At 42.9% G+C, this 16,511-nt stretch overlaps 1 protein-coding gene across 4 annotated transcripts in view; it reads left to right on the top strand.

Moving 5' to 3' along the window:
- The window catches only part of LOC138670268 (sphingosine-1-phosphate transporter SPNS2), a 201,395-nt gene extending 185,482 nt beyond the window's left edge, over positions 1-15,913 (top strand). The window contains exons 13-14 of one of the 4 annotated variants that reach the window (XR_011319317.1): positions 6,441-6,487; positions 12,694-12,775. Coding sequence is in view for 2 of the 4 variants with exons in the window: in XM_069757460.1 (XP_069613561.1) it covers positions 6,441-6,483 (43 nt within the window). In the remaining 2 variants the exon portion in view is untranslated. Of the gene's footprint in view, positions 1-6,440; positions 6,488-12,693 lie in introns of all 4 variants that reach the window. The other 3 variants (XM_069757460.1, XM_069757461.1, XM_069757459.1) reach the window with 3 other exon arrangements.
- Positions 15,914-16,511: the final 598 nt, after the last annotated feature.

The raw sequence follows: 16,511 nt of genomic DNA, 5'->3' as shown, positions 1-16,511 counted from the left end.
TTTTTGGGTGGCGAATTTCTCTCCAGTCCCTGCCTGGAGTAAGGTTTCTGGAGGAGTTTTCAATTTGACAAGTTTTTAGAGAAACGTGACACTGTTTAAAGGTTTTACGACTTTTTTTTAATCCTGAGTAGTGGATAAATATGTTTAAAGCACCACTCCAGCGTTTTTCTTTTATTTTAGTGCTGGAGTGGTGCTAGTACTCTAAGGTATCTACACCAAGTATTCTACTTCCCAGCTTCTATCTTCAGCTCTTCCAGCGCCGCTACGATACCGCACTGTCATCTCGCGATCGCAACTTCTGACTGTCCGGAAGTCAAAGTTAACAGTCACAAGCTCTCAATATAAGTCTGAGAGTCTTGTTCTGTCTTCATTCTGGCTCTCATAGACTTACATTGAGTTGTGACTTCCAGCAAACACTGTAGCGATCCGACAAGTAAAAAACTGCTGGAGACCAGACAGGAGCAACAGAAGAAGATTGCAGCTGCTAAGCTCAAAACTAGGGTCAAAGAAGTTGGATGAGTAGCACCACTACAGCGATGCAATAAAGAAAAATCGCTGGAGTGGTGCTTTAAAGACAAAAATAGCGGCATTTTTTATTTTGTACCAAAATCACAAACCGTATGCGCCATTTTCAAGAATTTGGTGCAAAATCCCATCAGCGAATACAACAAGACAAAAAATGAAGGTGACTGCAACTAATTGCATATGATGACTTGGGCCCCAAGTGTGTACAGCTCAGGATTGCCAACCATCCAGAAATTCTATAACAGTCCTTAAAAAATGGTCCCTTTTTTTTTGCCCTGTCCATACATTTTTTTTTTTAAGGTTTCCGTGCTTTATTTTTGAGACTGAATAAACTTGTACAGATTATTTTTAATTATCATCAATTTACAGCTCACAGTGGATGCGGCTGATGTCTATATATCAGTATAATGGGCTGTAGACAAATATCCCTTATAATGTTAATTACTTTACCACTATTGTGGTTTTCCAATGTGTCTGTAAAAAATATTGTCTGTCCTTGATTTTTTTAACAAGCTGTCCGGACAAAAAATGAAAAGTCAACTTGGCAACCCTGGTACATATCCACCAAGGAGAGTTGATTGATAGTGATGCAGCGCTACTGTTATCCTAATGGAATACACCATAAATAATGCATAATATATACCAATTTCATTACCTATTTCCACATACACCTTTTAAGATTTATCTTAAAGCACCACTGCGGCATTATTTTTTATTTGACCACTGGAGTCCAATCACTGATGCATGTTCACTGCCCCTAGTAATATACTTACCAGCCGTCTTCTGCTATCCCAGGCGCCGTCTCTGTCCCATTCTGCCATCTTGTGACTGCAACTTCTGACTGATCAGAAGTCTGAGGTAACCGTTACAAGCTCTCAATGTAAGTACTTGAGTCTTTCTGGTTCTCAAAGAGTTACATTGAGAAGTGATTTGCGGTCCGCCTCACAGACAACTGGAGTGGCGCCAAGAACACAAGAAGATGGCGGCTGGTAAGTATTTTATTATGGGCACGAAATATGTACTAGTGATGATACTTCAGCTGTGAAATAAAAGAAAAAACGCCGGAGTGGTGCTTTGAGTATTGTATGGCCTGCTGCATTGTATAAAACATCAGTTCGTTAATTTGACCCATGGCTGCCGCCTCATGTGTTTTAACTTCTAGTTTTCAATTATAGAAGCCAGTGGTGAATTAAAAACATCTAAACACACATCACTTAGCACAGATCATTATGAGTGAGCATGTGGAAAACACAAGCACCATGTTCTCAGTAATGTTAGCAGGTCCATAACATCCTGTATAGAGCAAAAAGTACCGGACTGTCTGGTCTACCCGTCTTCCACACACAATGAGTCTTTGTTCTGGAGCTGGATATAGTATATACCGCTGCTGGTTTACTACGGTGATCGAGCAGCCTGAATTACAGGTTTGTCAGAGGGATGTTAGAGTTGATGTGCTGACATAACATGCGCTTGTAGCATGCAGATTATTATTATTGCACAGTATCTGTTATGCTTTTCTTTTTTTAATAGCTCTACAGATATGCCCAAATGGGATCCTTTATAATAAATCAAGTATTAAAAATAAAATTAAAAACGGGCATGTAAAAAGCTGAATGCAACCTGATACCAATCTGAGCTCAAAGTTTCCGTTTTTGAACGAATCCTATAACTGAGCGTTTTATGTCTGTTTTTGTACTTCCTAAACAGATCATAAATATAGATAACTGACGTGAACATAGTCCAAGGGCTCATTCAGATGTCCGTTTTTCTCATACGAGTGCGATCTGTGTTCAGACTGATGACACTTGTTCATATTATGATCCGTGGTGTAGTTTACATTTCTGATTGGTCCGCACAAAAGCACCAAGACAGGTTTGATATTGATCTGACTCTCGGATGAAAATTGCCAATGCAAGTCAATGGGCCAGTGAAAAAAAATTGGACAGGACTTGGATCCCATCTGTCTGCGGTTTGATTTTTCACAGGTTATTTGATAGGAGAGAAGCTTGCTTAACTTTTTTTTTAAAATGCTTACTCTTGTGTTTCTTAATTTCTGGGAAGGCCATGTATAAAACATGTAACCTGTATAAGGTATAGAAAACCCACGGCACTCCCCCTTCTTTAAAAGGGTAGCGTCGGCACAGAATAACTGTTCAAAGAAAGTACAGGCACTTGGTACATTATTGTGGAGCCAAACCTTTAAGGGTACCGTCACACAGTGGCATTTTGATCGCTACGACGGCACGATTTGTGACGTTCCAGCGATATATCCATGACGTTCCAGCGATCTCGCTGTGTCTGACACGCTCCTGCGATCAGGGACCCCGCTGAGAATCGTACGTCGTAGCAGATCGTGTGAAACTTTCTTTCGTCGTCAAGAATCCCGCTGTGGCGGCATGATCGCATGGTGTAACAAAGGTGTGCACGATATTGTATACGATGTGCGCATAGTAACCAACTGCTTCTACATCGCACATGCGTCATGAAATTATCGCTCCAGCGTCGTACATTGCAAAGTGTGACAGCAGTCTACGACGCTGGAGCGATATTGTTACGATGCTGGAGCGTCACGGATCGTGCCGTCGTAGCGATCAAAATGCCACTGTGTGACGGTACCCTAAGTCTACCTTTGCACCTGCTTATTTTACATCCATTTCTGACAGCTCTAGCTTGATAGAGGCAGAGAATAGAAATCAATGAAGAGATGACAGAGATAGGTAGGGAGGTGTAGGTAACTGTTTGGCCCCGCCATGGAGCACCGAGCGCCTGTACTAGGTTTAAACAGTCATTTTGTGCTGACAGTCAAAATAAGCAATTCTTCTTTTTATAAATGACACTTAACATATGCGCGCTCCCTTCCCGCCCGGCTACTATTTCAAGTCTCACCTAGTGTCAAATGGGTGACATGAAACAGTCATTGTGCCCGATCTTAGGAAGGGAACCCTCTCCTAGCCCACACTTTAATTGTCATGTATGCAAATAAAGAAGCATTGCCTGAATAAGGATGAGTGCCATGGTTTTTCTATATACTGTATTTTATGTTATCTACTTGACTTTGCTGGACTGTTTTCTTACACCGTTGGGTGCCTTCAGGATGTTCTGTTTTCTGCATGGACAGAATGTAGTGGTATTGGCTGTCGATTTGTGACTGGTGTAGTCCTGATCCATCTTGGACGTGCACATAGCACAAGGTGTAGGCTAGTTCCTTGCAGTGGCTAGAGTATCCCCATTGCATGAGGTGACACTGCCTCGGTATGTTCACAGCCTGCACTTCTGGCCTGATTGGCCCTTTAGGCTTTTCATTTGCCCACACGGTCACGACATCGCTCGGGAGCTTAGTCATTTAATTACGTATCTTTATGATAAGTAGAGGGTTTTACTACTAATATACTGTAATTTTCAGAACTCCGGCTGGCAGACATAATTTTATTGTAAGGGAACCCTTCATCCAAAAATAAGCACTTCCATTTTTATGGCCGCATTGAATAGGCGGATGAAAAGTTAAAATAAACCACTCTCACCGTCATAAAATCTCAGCAAAGATTAGGAATTCCTAAAATAGAATAAAACTATTCCTTACAATTTATTTGCCAAGCATGGGTTTGAGACTAGTGTCTTCCTCTGTCAGGATGAGGGGGTAGAGCGCTGTTCCTTCCTCTCCCTCCTTGTGCGATTCCCACAGGAATGTGAGACATCAGTAATGTCATGAAAGAACCCTCCCTAGGTTTAGGACATGGACACTGTCTGGGGGTGGACACATGGGGACGCAACTTTTTTTGGGATAAATTGGGTTGTGAACAATTGCTGCAGCCTCTGGTTTCCTCTTCTGGCTGATAAACCTAGATTGCTCGGATATGCGTGAAACCTTGGGACAACAATCAATGGAGATAAAGAACAAATGGGGAACTACACAAGGACTATAGTATATTCTCGCATACACATTGATTGAATGTTACATGAGATATGTACAGACAATGCTGGTTTATACAGGTAGCAATCTGGACCAATCACAAGAATTGCATTCCTTTACTAGGATATAAGCATGGCTTCTTATAGTTGGTACTAAAGGTGGTGTATTAAGTCGTTAGTAAATTTGGGTTGTTACTGAGCGACCATACAACAGGACATCACCGCATTCTAGGTGATGGATAGATGGCTTTAAATTGGAATCTGGAATTTAAAATTAATCTTATTAATCCAAGGCCATTCATATACTCTATACACTGATAGAAAAAAATATAAGGACAAATAAAGTAATGACTAGGATACAAGGTTGTATAAAATACAGGCACTTGGAAGAGTTTTCTAAATTACCAGCTTCCAAGTACTTGATCCAGTTGTCTAAAACACGTTTGATGTGCTGCTGGAGTTATTCTTCAACAATAAGATTTTTTTTTCACAACACATTTCTACGCCATGCTGGTGTCTTTATCAAGTAAAAAAAGGCATTTTTTTTCACTTGATAAAGGTGCCAATATAACATTGAAACGTGAATGAAAAAAAATCCCTTATTGTTGAAGACTCTGTTTACTCCAGCAGCACATCTAGCGTGTTTTAGCCAACTGGATCCAATACTTCCTGGAGGATTTATCCACCCGCCACACCAAGCTGGAGGAGTTATCCACCTGCCACAGGGCAACAGCAGCTGTTTTTCCTTCATGCCTACATACGAGTTGTGCCTGTTATAACTCCACCAGGTGAGCGTTAGTCAATCACTTAAAGGGCTTTTCCAATCTGAAACGACAAGTCTGCAGTCACTCTTTGTAGACTTGTGAACCTTCACATAGCATGGAATGCACACTGTTGGGATTCTCCGGTGTCGGCGCTGGGTACGGCAATCACGTGACCTAAGTATGTGATGTAAATACTCCCGGACAGAATCTGAGTAGACTGTTTTTGGCATGCTCAATGCAAATGTATTACACATGGCCAGAAACGGTCTATTTGGATTTCAAGATGGCCGGCAGTATACATAGCATTTACTGGGGGTCACGTGACTGCCTTTCCCAGCGCTGACACAGGAGAATTCTAACAGTCCGCTATGTGAGGACTTGCAAGTCTGCAGTCACATAGATTGACTGCAGACTTGTCGTTTTAGACCGGACAATCCCTTTAGACACCCCCACCCATAGGGTATCACCCTATTTTGCGCTCTGTTCCTGACATCCAGATTTCTTCTACTTTCAAGTATAAGCAGAACTGTGACAATTATGCCAGCACGGTACATAACCCACACAGTGAAATGTCTATGAATCATGGTGCATGATCAGCTAGCGCAAGTGAATATTATCCAGTCGGGTTCATGACATTAATGTTGCATTTGGCTACGGTGATTAAAATGTAATTTGGCAGAAACTCCATTATTAATTTAGGCTTCTTACATTTAGGCGGCTGCCTACCAGTCAGAGCCCTGTAATATGTAGCTCAAAATGAAAGGTCTTCATGTGCATATAATGACGGGAATGCCAAAATATATGTGTGTGTAGAGAAAGGCATTGTTACAGCCACACCTTGTTATATGGCAAAAATAGAAAAATAACATTTTAATGGGAAGCAATTATCAGTTTGACGCCTGGTATAATAACTTTCAGAGGATATCCATGAATAGTAGCAGTAATGAGGCATACCCCAGAAAAAGACATTTTAACCACCTCTGCACCCTACTTATGAAAAGTGTGATGGACATTTATTTGGCCAGAACCTTATTCCTGCCCATTCTGTTAATATATGAGGAGTCATCACTGTATAATTCTACTCATAGAAAAAAAATACAAATTGAACACACAAAGCTGAGTGAGCAGTTTCCATGCTCATGGCAGCCCGGTATTTTCTAGATCCCGAAATCACTGAGATCTCACGTTTTGTCCTTTTGTCATTCCTTTAAAAGTGACATTTGTTGTTTGTCCTTTATTTAGGGTGAGTCAACTCATGATGCCGCCAGCCTCTGGGAAAGTCTGATAAGGTACAGTCATCCCTGGCATATGGGACACTATGACATATTCATAGACCTAGCAGACAATATATTGGGCCGTGTACTCTTCTATTCATATGGCCTAGTCTATACTTTTTTATATTGGCATTTTTATAGCTGTTAGTCATTTCTATAGGATGTGGCTGCAATAAATTCAGCCTTAATTACAGAATTTTGTCACTGGGGTTCTACTAGCTGCAGCGGCCCTGTCCAGTCTGGAATTCCTTCCGTTTCCGAACCCTTTAGAGAAGGCGTTTATACATATTTATACACAGATTATAGGAAACGATTTTATTAAGACATTGTTTGCCATAGATCTGTGTCCTGCAGAAAAGCAGTGGTGGATATTTAATTGATGTGTACACAAGCTACCAGCTTGTCATGTCCCATTTAACGCTGTTGCTGGCACTCAGTTGTTGTCCTGGATTTAACGCCCTAGGGGGCACATTTTCTCTCACCTGGGTACCTTTCATAGCCTATGCTCTAAAGCAATCAATAGTGCCCCCTACTGTGTCTGCCTCATTACTTCTAAAAGAAACCTAAAAGTCTCTAATTGTGAAGATGTGCTTGCATTCACTTTGATCAGCTCATTGCCTCCTCATAGAGGGGGGAGTCTCCTGCTGGGGTTTACAAAGACCTCTGCTAGTTAGCTCTTCAGTTTGCCTTTCTGTGTAGACTGGACTTTATTTTGCTTATATATGATGTGATATGTTCCTTGGGTTATATAGGAACTCCATAGAAAAAGTGTAAATAGATTTTCTATCATTTCTTAATATATACAGATAATTTCCTATAAATGCAAGAAACACTAGCAAAAATCATAAATACCGGTAATATAATATTGTGAATAATATTAAATAAAATGAATGTGAAGAAATTAACTGAAATGGTTAATGGGGTACAGAATAAGTGAAATTGTGCAAGTTAGGGTCTTTCTTCAGCTGCTCATACACAAGATAAATGCTATAAATTTTGGCAGGACTGGCTGGAAATTTAATGGGAAGGTGCTATAAAAAAAAAAAAAATTTCCTGCGATTGAAAAAAAATGTAAAGAATTAATGTTTAAATTTTCTTAAATATGATAATTTGTTTATAATTTAGTAAAAAATAAAAAAATAATTTTAAAAGGTTTGGCATTTCCACTTTTAAACACTAGGGGGAGCAGCTAATGAAATTTGACAAAAACCTAGTGTACAACTAGCTCACGTTACTGCACTGCAGTAATTATGGGCGAAGTCTGCTGACATGGCTGTGAACACAGTGAGAAGCCATTTTGTTGGTGACTGCAAAGTTATACTGACAAGTAGACAGTCACCAAGGATGGCAGGCAGCAAGGATTCTGGGAGATATATGGTGGAGGGAGCAGGGTGACAGCAGCACAGAGTATTTCAGGAGAGCAGTGTGCTGGTTTATGGAGGTGCAGCGCCCCATGGTCCTGGTCGTTGCAGTAATGTTGCTCTTCCACCAGGGGGAGTGATGTTACGTCTGAAGGCAATAAAGGAGATCACTCTACCAGGTATCACAAACCACACAACACACTTCACACTCCAGGTCGCCAGGGGGAGCCATGCTTCTATCTATTAGGGCACTCCTCACAACTGGTAAAACTGGTAGTCTGGATAGGAAGAGAGAGAGAAGCTGGCTGGAGAGGGAGAGAGCCAGGTGCAGACTGAGGCCTGCGTAGGACGAGGGTCCACGGAGCTGTGCCTGCCCCACGTGCGGCAGCATCCTAAGAAAGAGACATCAGAAGGGAATTGTCTTGTAGTGAGTGAGAAACGAAGTCATAGCAAAAGGAGAGGAAACCAGAAGGAGAAGCCTGCCTCCTTTCTGAGGCGCAGAAAAGCCGGTAGCCAGAACACCGAGGGAGTAAGGATCTCTACGCTTTACTTCAGAGACTGGCAGGACAGTTAATTCCATGTTGGCTGCCCGACCTTCTACCCAGGAGGCACGGTGGCAACTTGTGGGGGCTGGGGCATGATAGGGTCCCTGTAAAAAGCCTCAGGCCATCAGTCATACGGGTTTGTCGTATCCTATCCATCAGGGGGACAGAGAGAAAGAGACTTAACATCTACAATAGTTGTGAGGACCTCACCGAGAAGCTCAACAGGGAGGGACTACAACACTCAGGCGCTAGAGGAAGGCTACTGATTTCCACCTGGATAAGGGGGCTCTGGATTTGTCTTCAGACCGGCTGGACTCTGCCTGCCCTGTGATCCAGTGCTCTAGACTGTGGACACTGAAGCCTCCAGTAAAGGTAAAGAGACTGCAACCTTGTGTCCTCATTCTTTACTGCGCCTCTCACCATCCACCATCTACACTCTGGGAAGCCCTGGGGACATACTTCACCTGTGGGAAGGTATACCATCTAGCTGCCATAACATCACCCCAGCGGACCCCTAAGCAGCGTCTGTCACCCTGACCGAATACCACAGGTGGCACCACGAACATTATCCCTTTAAAGACCTTTCCCCCCCTTTTACAACGGACGTCCCTAGGGCCACGGACCAGGTCAGCGACCTTGACATCCCCCTTGAGAACCGAAGGGCCCGGCTCAGAGTACCCCACTGCCCTACTGGGGGCTAACCAGAGGCACCATGTTCGGTGCGCGGAGCAGCTGGAAATTGTACATAGAGCGCTGTCTTTTATACACATGGATGGACAGTCTGCTTGTCTGCTCCACAGAAATTCAGGAAACATTTCTGAGGATTGATAGCCTGTTCTGATCCAGACTTTGCATGCAGACCCCATTCCCATCCTCAGATCCTGTCTTCTCCATCCTGTCCTAGCGATGTGTGAAAGCGAGGCGACAGGCGCAGTCGGGGTGATGCTGGGAAGGAAATGTAGCCATATAGTAACGATAAAAAATGAGACCCCTCTCTTCAGCTGCCTCACCAGCCCTCCCCTGACTGCACCTAACTGGAGGTCATGCTGCCCCCTCTATTACCCCAGACCCGTGTGCAGGTGCTCAGCCAGAACCACCATAGAATGGGTCCACTTTATGAAGATAATACTGCCATAGTGTTTTCACATAATACCGCCATACAGATCACACATAATACTGTCCTTTATTTCTCACATAATACCATCATATAGATTGCAAATAACGACGCCATAGTGTTCTCACATAATACCGCCATATACTTCACACATAACGACGCCATATACTTCTCACATAATACCGCCATATAGATCACACATAAAGGGGGAGAGGATTAGATACACGGCCCAGCAGTTAGTATCACACACAGGAGGATTAGATACACAGCTCAGCAGTCAGTTTCACACCGGATAGTATTAGATACACAGCTCAGTCAGTATCACACAGGATAGGATTAGATACACGGCTCAGCAGTCAGGATCACAAAGGAGAGGATTAGATACATGGCTCAGCACACAGTATCCCACAGGAGAGGATTAGATACATGTCTCAGCACAGTATCACACAGGCTAGGATTAGATACATGGCTCAGCAGACAGCATCACAGGGTAGGATTAGATACATGGCTCAGCAGACAGCATCACACAGGAGAGGATTAGATACACTGGTCAGCACAGTAACACACATGGGAGGAGATACACCGAGTGTAGAGGTACCTTCACACTCAGCGACGCTGCAGCGATACCGACAACGATGTCTATCGCTGCAGCGTCGCTGGAGAGCTGTCACAGACAGCTCTCCAGCGACCAACGATGCCGGTAACCAGGGTAAACATCAGATTACTAAGCGCAGGGCCGCGCTTAGTAACCCGATGTTTACCCTGGTTACCATCGTAAAAGTAAAAAAACAAACACTACATACTTACCCTCCGCTGTCTGTCCCCGGCGCTCTGCTTCTCTGCACTGACTGTGAGCACAGCGGCCGGAAAGCAGAGCGGTGACGTCACCGCTGTGCTTTCCGGCTGGCCGGCGCTCACAGCCAGTGCAGAGAAGCAGAGCGCCAGGGACAGACAGCGAAGGTATGTATGTAGTGTTTGTTTTTTTTTCACATTTACGCTGGTAACCAGGGTAAACATCGGGTTACTAAGCGCGGCCCTGCGCTTAGTAACCCGATGTTTACCCTGGTTACCAGTGAAGACATCGCCGAATCGGCGTCACACACGCCGATTCAGCGATGTCTGCAGGGAGTCCAGCGACGAAATAAAGTGCTGGACTTTCTGCAGCGACCAACGACATCACAGCAGGATCCTGATCACTGCTGCGTGTCAAACTCAATGATATCGCTTGCCAGGACGCTGCAACGTCACGGATCGCTAGCGATATCGTTCAGTGTGACGGTACCTTAAGGCTGCCGTCACACTAGCAGTATTTGCTCAGTATTTTACACCAGTATTTGTAAGCCAAAACCAGGAGTGGGTGATAAATGCAGAAGTGGTGCATATGTTTCTATTATACTTTTCTATTTGTTCCACTCCTGGTTTTGGCTTACAAATACTGATGTAAAATACTGACCAAATACTGCTAGTGTGACGGCAGCCTAAAGGCCCCGTCACACATAGCGAGATCGCTAGCGAGATCGCTGCTGAGTCACAAGTTTTGTGACGCAACAGCGATCTCAGTAGCGATCTCGCTATGTGTGACACGTACCAGCGATCAGGCCCCTGCTGTGAGATCGCTGGTCGTGTCGGAATAGCCTGGGCCATTTTTTGATCGTTGAGGTCCCGCTGATATCGCTGAATCAGCGTGTGCGACGCCGATTCAGCGATGTCTTCGCTGGTAACCAGGGTAAACATCGGGTAACTAAGCGCAGGGCCGCGCTTAGTAACCCGATGTTTACCCTGGTTACCATCGTTAAAGTAAAAAAGCAAACGCTACATACTTACCTACTACCGCTGTCTGTCCCCGGCGCTCTGGTTCTCTGGTCTGGCTGTGAGCGCCGGTCAGCCGGAAAGCAGAGCGGTGACGTCACCGCTCTGCTTTCCGGCCGCTGTGCTCACAGCCAGACCAGAGAAGCAGAGCGCCGGGGACAGACAGAGGTAGTAGGTAAGTATGTAGCGTTTGTTTTTTTACTTTAACGATGGTAACCAGGGTAAACATCGGGTTACTAAGCGCGGCCCTGCGCTTAGTTACCCGATGTTTACCCTGGTTACCGGGGACCTCGGGATCGTTGGTCGCTGGAGAGCTGTCTGTGTGACAGCTCTCCAGCGACCAAACAGCGACGCTGCAGCGATCAGGATCGTTGTCGGTATCGCTGCAGCGTCGCTAAGTGTGACGGTACCTTAAGTGTTGTGCAGCTACACTTACACTCCTGCAAAGCAAAATGGCGGCACCCAGTGGCTGAAAAAATAATTAATAATAAAAAAAAAAATTAAAGTTAAAAAATGTAAATTTGTATTAAAAATAATTGTTTATATAAACAATCATTTTTAATACAAAAAATAAAATGCGGCACCTTCCCTTTAATGTACACAGGACCTCCTGACAGATGTAGCGGTACAGAAGGATTGGGCCTGTTGGATTTCAACATGTCTGATCCTTTGTTTCTTCAAAAGCTATGCAGCGAGTGGAGTCTGGCAGTGGCTTACTTCCCTCTCTCTCACCATTGAGAACGTCATACGCTCGTGTGTCTATAGTGGAGTCTGGTGAAGGAACTGTGGGTCTTGTGCTTAATTCTTTGACCGTTATCAAGATAGTTTAGACCTTAGATACCTTTCAAGTGACTAATACTCCCATAGGAGACGAGGTAACATGCCACAGCAACATTCAAAGTCTAAAGTACATAGAGCAATGTAGATTCTGAATGTTGACTCGCATCGTAATGGCTGCCACCTTTGTCAATAACGTCATCATATTTGCTAAATGTTGGGCTGGTCATATGCAGTAGATAACGGTCTGCCAGCACCTGTCGCTTTAGCCATAAACCTGTCTGTTGAGCAGCGTGTACACGATTATTAGATTAGGAAGAGAGTGATACCTTCTACAGGTACAATACATTGAGAAATACAATGGATTGAACATGTAAAATCCAATATGCCCCATCCTTTTTTTTTTCCTCCTGACATGTTCCACCAGGAACTGTTTGGTTGCCCTAAACAAATGTATCTAAATTGGGTTAAAATGACCTTCCTATAATGTACATGGCCAGCTTTATATAAATGTGCACCATTTTTCATTGGTTAATGTGGTCAGTAATTGCTAAGGCTAGTCTCTTTACAATAGTATTACTATATATGCTCAGTGCAATAATTCTCTCATTACAGGTCGATACCAAGAGTAGAAAACAACAGCTCCTGGGCATGAACTTGTATAAATGTCTTTGAAGACAGAAGACAACACCCAACAACTTTACCCTGAAATTGTGAGAACTGCTCGTCGTCACCTTAAATTTTCCGGAAGGACAAGCGAGAGTACATTTTTCTACTCTATGAAGGAGGTTGTGCAAGTGATTGTGAATATGTGAAGTGACTGCCTCTCATGGGCAGTAAATATAGGCCTGGCAAGGTAAAGGAGATGCCCAAAATGGCACCAACCTGACACTGCTTCAGCTTCCCACCAATGGTCACTGAGGCTGGCGAAAAGGTGGGGAAGGGACAAATCCGTTACCTTGCCAAAAAAAAAGTTTATGAAAGAAGCAAGGTTAGAAGTGTAATTAATTATTTGAAGGATTTTTTCCCCCACAAAATGATCATGTAAATTAGTGTACATATATTTTCTAAATTGTATATAGGTATATAAAGTTCTATAAATGTATATATTTTACATATATTCTTTATTTAAACGTTAGGCTCCATACAGGCTGATTTCTACAGATAATGGATATTTATTCTTTGAAGGTTTGTTGTTTTTTTGTTCTCCATAGCTTTAATGTGTAAGCGGTGAATGCTCTTCTTCCAAAGTGCAGATCAATGGAATGAAATTGCCGTGTCTAGAACTAATGAAGGAATTAAGAAGCTATTTTTGGTTTGCACTTTTTGTATATTACCTGAAAAGGTGATCAGTATTAGAATCTATGTGAAACGTCTGGAAGAGCTTACTTAATAACGAGCGCCCAGGGCACGGATCTGGATAGAGAGATTGGGGTCTCTAAATCCAATAACAACCTTGACTGTATAGGGGTGCACTTGAAGAATGGAGTTGGGCAAAATGACAGTGTTACAACATATTGGTGCTATTAGCCACACGTTATTAAGTACGCTGCTCAGTAAAGCAAAGTATTTCTTATTTATTATTGAAGTATATTGAAATCAAATGCGTATTTTCTGGAGAATATATTGGGGCTCTTAAAGAGATAATGAAGATTTCTGCCCCTGTTTGGGGCATAGAATAGAAGTACCTGCCCTAGTCAAGAAGACGGAATACATGTCATAATAAACTCTATTATTTTGATCCTTGGACCGCTCTGTATAAATGTCACTGTACCCATTCTTTTGGTGTTGTATGGATAGCTGCATGCATACAGTCTTTAAAATTGTGGTCTCTAACCTGTGGCCTTCCACCTATTGCTATACTACAACTCCCAGACGGAGGTTGGTAGATGGCAGTGGATGCTGGAAGTTGGTCTTTTGCGACAGACATTAGAAACCTTTGCTTTAAAGGGTTTGCCCAGGATTGGGACTAAAGTATGCAGTTAACTCTATGTAATTACAGAATCGAGACAGCATGCAGTGCACGTGCACTTACAATTTCCCGGCACGAGACGGCGGTTATATGTGTGCGATTTGCATACTTGTGGTCAAGTGTCAACACTATCATCTTCTCTCAATAGAAGAAATTTGAGAAGTCACATGGATGAGTCTTGATGGCACTTGACTGTAACATGAATTGTTATTGACAGACTGCAAGCTTTTATCCTAATCCGGAACAACCCTTTTAATGGACGTAAATGGCTGTTTTTGAATATTCCCAAACCTAAATCTATAGAAATTGATCACCAAGATTGCAGCATCAGGACCAAATCGACATTGATCACTTCCTACATCTAATGAAGGAGGTCTCCACCTTTGAAACCAATATCCGTCCATGTAGACATCAGAGTTGTACTGTTGGTCAAGTGCCCAACATGGTGGTTCATGGCCAAATTCCAAACTTAGTAGTTGCACAAATTTCAGAACGTGTTTAGTGTGGACTAGGGTGTGCAATAGGATTTGGTACATAATATTGAATAGTATATTAGATATTTTACTCATTGTGACCAGTTCAGTTGCTTAGTATGCGCCCCCTGCAACCTTCACTGTATGCACAATTAATTTTTTGTTAAATCTTTGTGTTTAAAAATCACATAACCGCAGAGAACAACATTGTTTTAATTGAAATAAGGCTAGAGATGAATTAACCAAGGAAAGAATAGTAAATAGTTGGTGCTGCTGACTGTATTTTTGAGTCATGATGGCTTTCAAAGTCTAAGATCATAGTGGATTTGAAACCGTGTAATGCACATTTCCATATGTGTTAGAATACATCAGAATTCACCTATACTGCAAAGACCGGGCCAAAGCAAGCTATGTGCACCCAATTTTAATGCAGAAGTGAGATATGAAGCTTTGGCCGGTGTATGAGCTGTATAAAATGTTGACACTGCAGTCTCTCAGACTCCACACCCGGCATAGGAATATCTTAACTTGCTGAGCCACATGAAATCACCCTCTGGCTAAACATCAGTTCGTTCTGGAGCTGGGTTTTCTGAGGCAATTTCCATTGTAGTGTAACGCCCATGAGCAAAAAAGCATTCAGGCCTTCTCTTCCGACCCAACTCTACACCTGCAGGCTACGTGTGTTTTGAATAGGGAGACCCCTCTAGGAGCAGCTAAGGTTTCTTGGGACCAAAAGGATCAGATATAGAAATTTCAAGAAACTCTGCCAGCAAGCCAAGTAAGGGTGCTCGGTGCACAAAGGCATGGCCATTCAAGTGCATCTTCCCACCTGCTTGTTTTCCATCTATCTTAACCCTTCCCTGACTGTTTGAAGCCAGAGCTCTCAATCAAAGATGGGTTGAGGAGATGGAAGGTAACGCAGGTGCTAAGGTGCACTTGAATGTTTGGCCATGCCTTTCAGCACAGAGCGCCTATACTTTATCAGCACTTATTGACTGTTCAAACGAAGTTCATTTAACATTCGTAAATCCTTATTTCCTCTGTCATCATCTGTTAGGACATAGTTGGCTGGTCTCGCTGCAATAGATGAGCTCAGTGAACATTAGTCTAACCGGTCTCTTCACTTTGTTCCCATTGCAGTTACCTTGTGCTCAGATATTGAATATAATCAGAATCTTGATGAGCCCCAAGCACCATTCTGCAAGTGCAATCTGGAGCTAAAATTTGTAAAATTGACAAGTTGTAGTGCTGCGGCACATGTATAAATACAAATTGCTGCAATTTGAAGGTTGTTGCTGTAAACTTCTGCATGCCCAGCCAGTATAGAAAAACAAATGCATATATTTGTACAGATATCCTGCCTTATACACTGCTAAAAAAATAAAATAAAGGGAACTCTAAAATACCACATCCTAGATATCACTGAGTGAAATATACCAGTTGCAAATGTTTAGGCTATGTGCACACGTATTCTGGTCTACTGCGGATTTTTCCACAGCAGATTTGATAAATCCGCAGTGGAAAGGCGCTGCGGATTTATCGTGGATTTACCGCGGTTTTTCTGCGGTTTTACAACTGCGGATTTCTATTGGAGCAGTTGTAAAACCGCTGCGGAATCCGCAGAAAGAAGTGACATGCTGCGGATTGTAAACCGCTGCATTTCCGCGCGTTTTTTTCCACAGCATGTGCACAGCGTTTTTTGTTTCCCATAGGTTTACATTGTACTGTAAACTCATGGGAAACTGCTGCGGATCCGCAGCTGCGGAAACGCTGCGGATCCGCAGCAAAATCCGCATCGTGTGCACATACCCTTATTCATTACATGGTGGAATGTGCTGAAAATAAAACCTAAAAAATTATCAATGTAAATGAAAGTTAATATCCAGTAGAGATATGATTTGGAATGATACTCAAAATCAAAGTGGAAAATCAAATTACAGGCTGATCCAATTTCAGTGGAAATGCCTAAATACAATGAAAGAATGCTC

This window comes from Ranitomeya imitator, chromosome 3 (assembly GCF_032444005.1).
Source record: "Ranitomeya imitator isolate aRanImi1 chromosome 3, aRanImi1.pri, whole genome shotgun sequence".
Classification (NCBI taxonomy): domain Eukaryota; kingdom Metazoa; phylum Chordata; class Amphibia; order Anura; family Dendrobatidae; genus Ranitomeya; species Ranitomeya imitator.
Note: the sequence above shows the minus strand (reverse complement) of the source record. Positions and strands in the feature narration are given on the sequence as shown.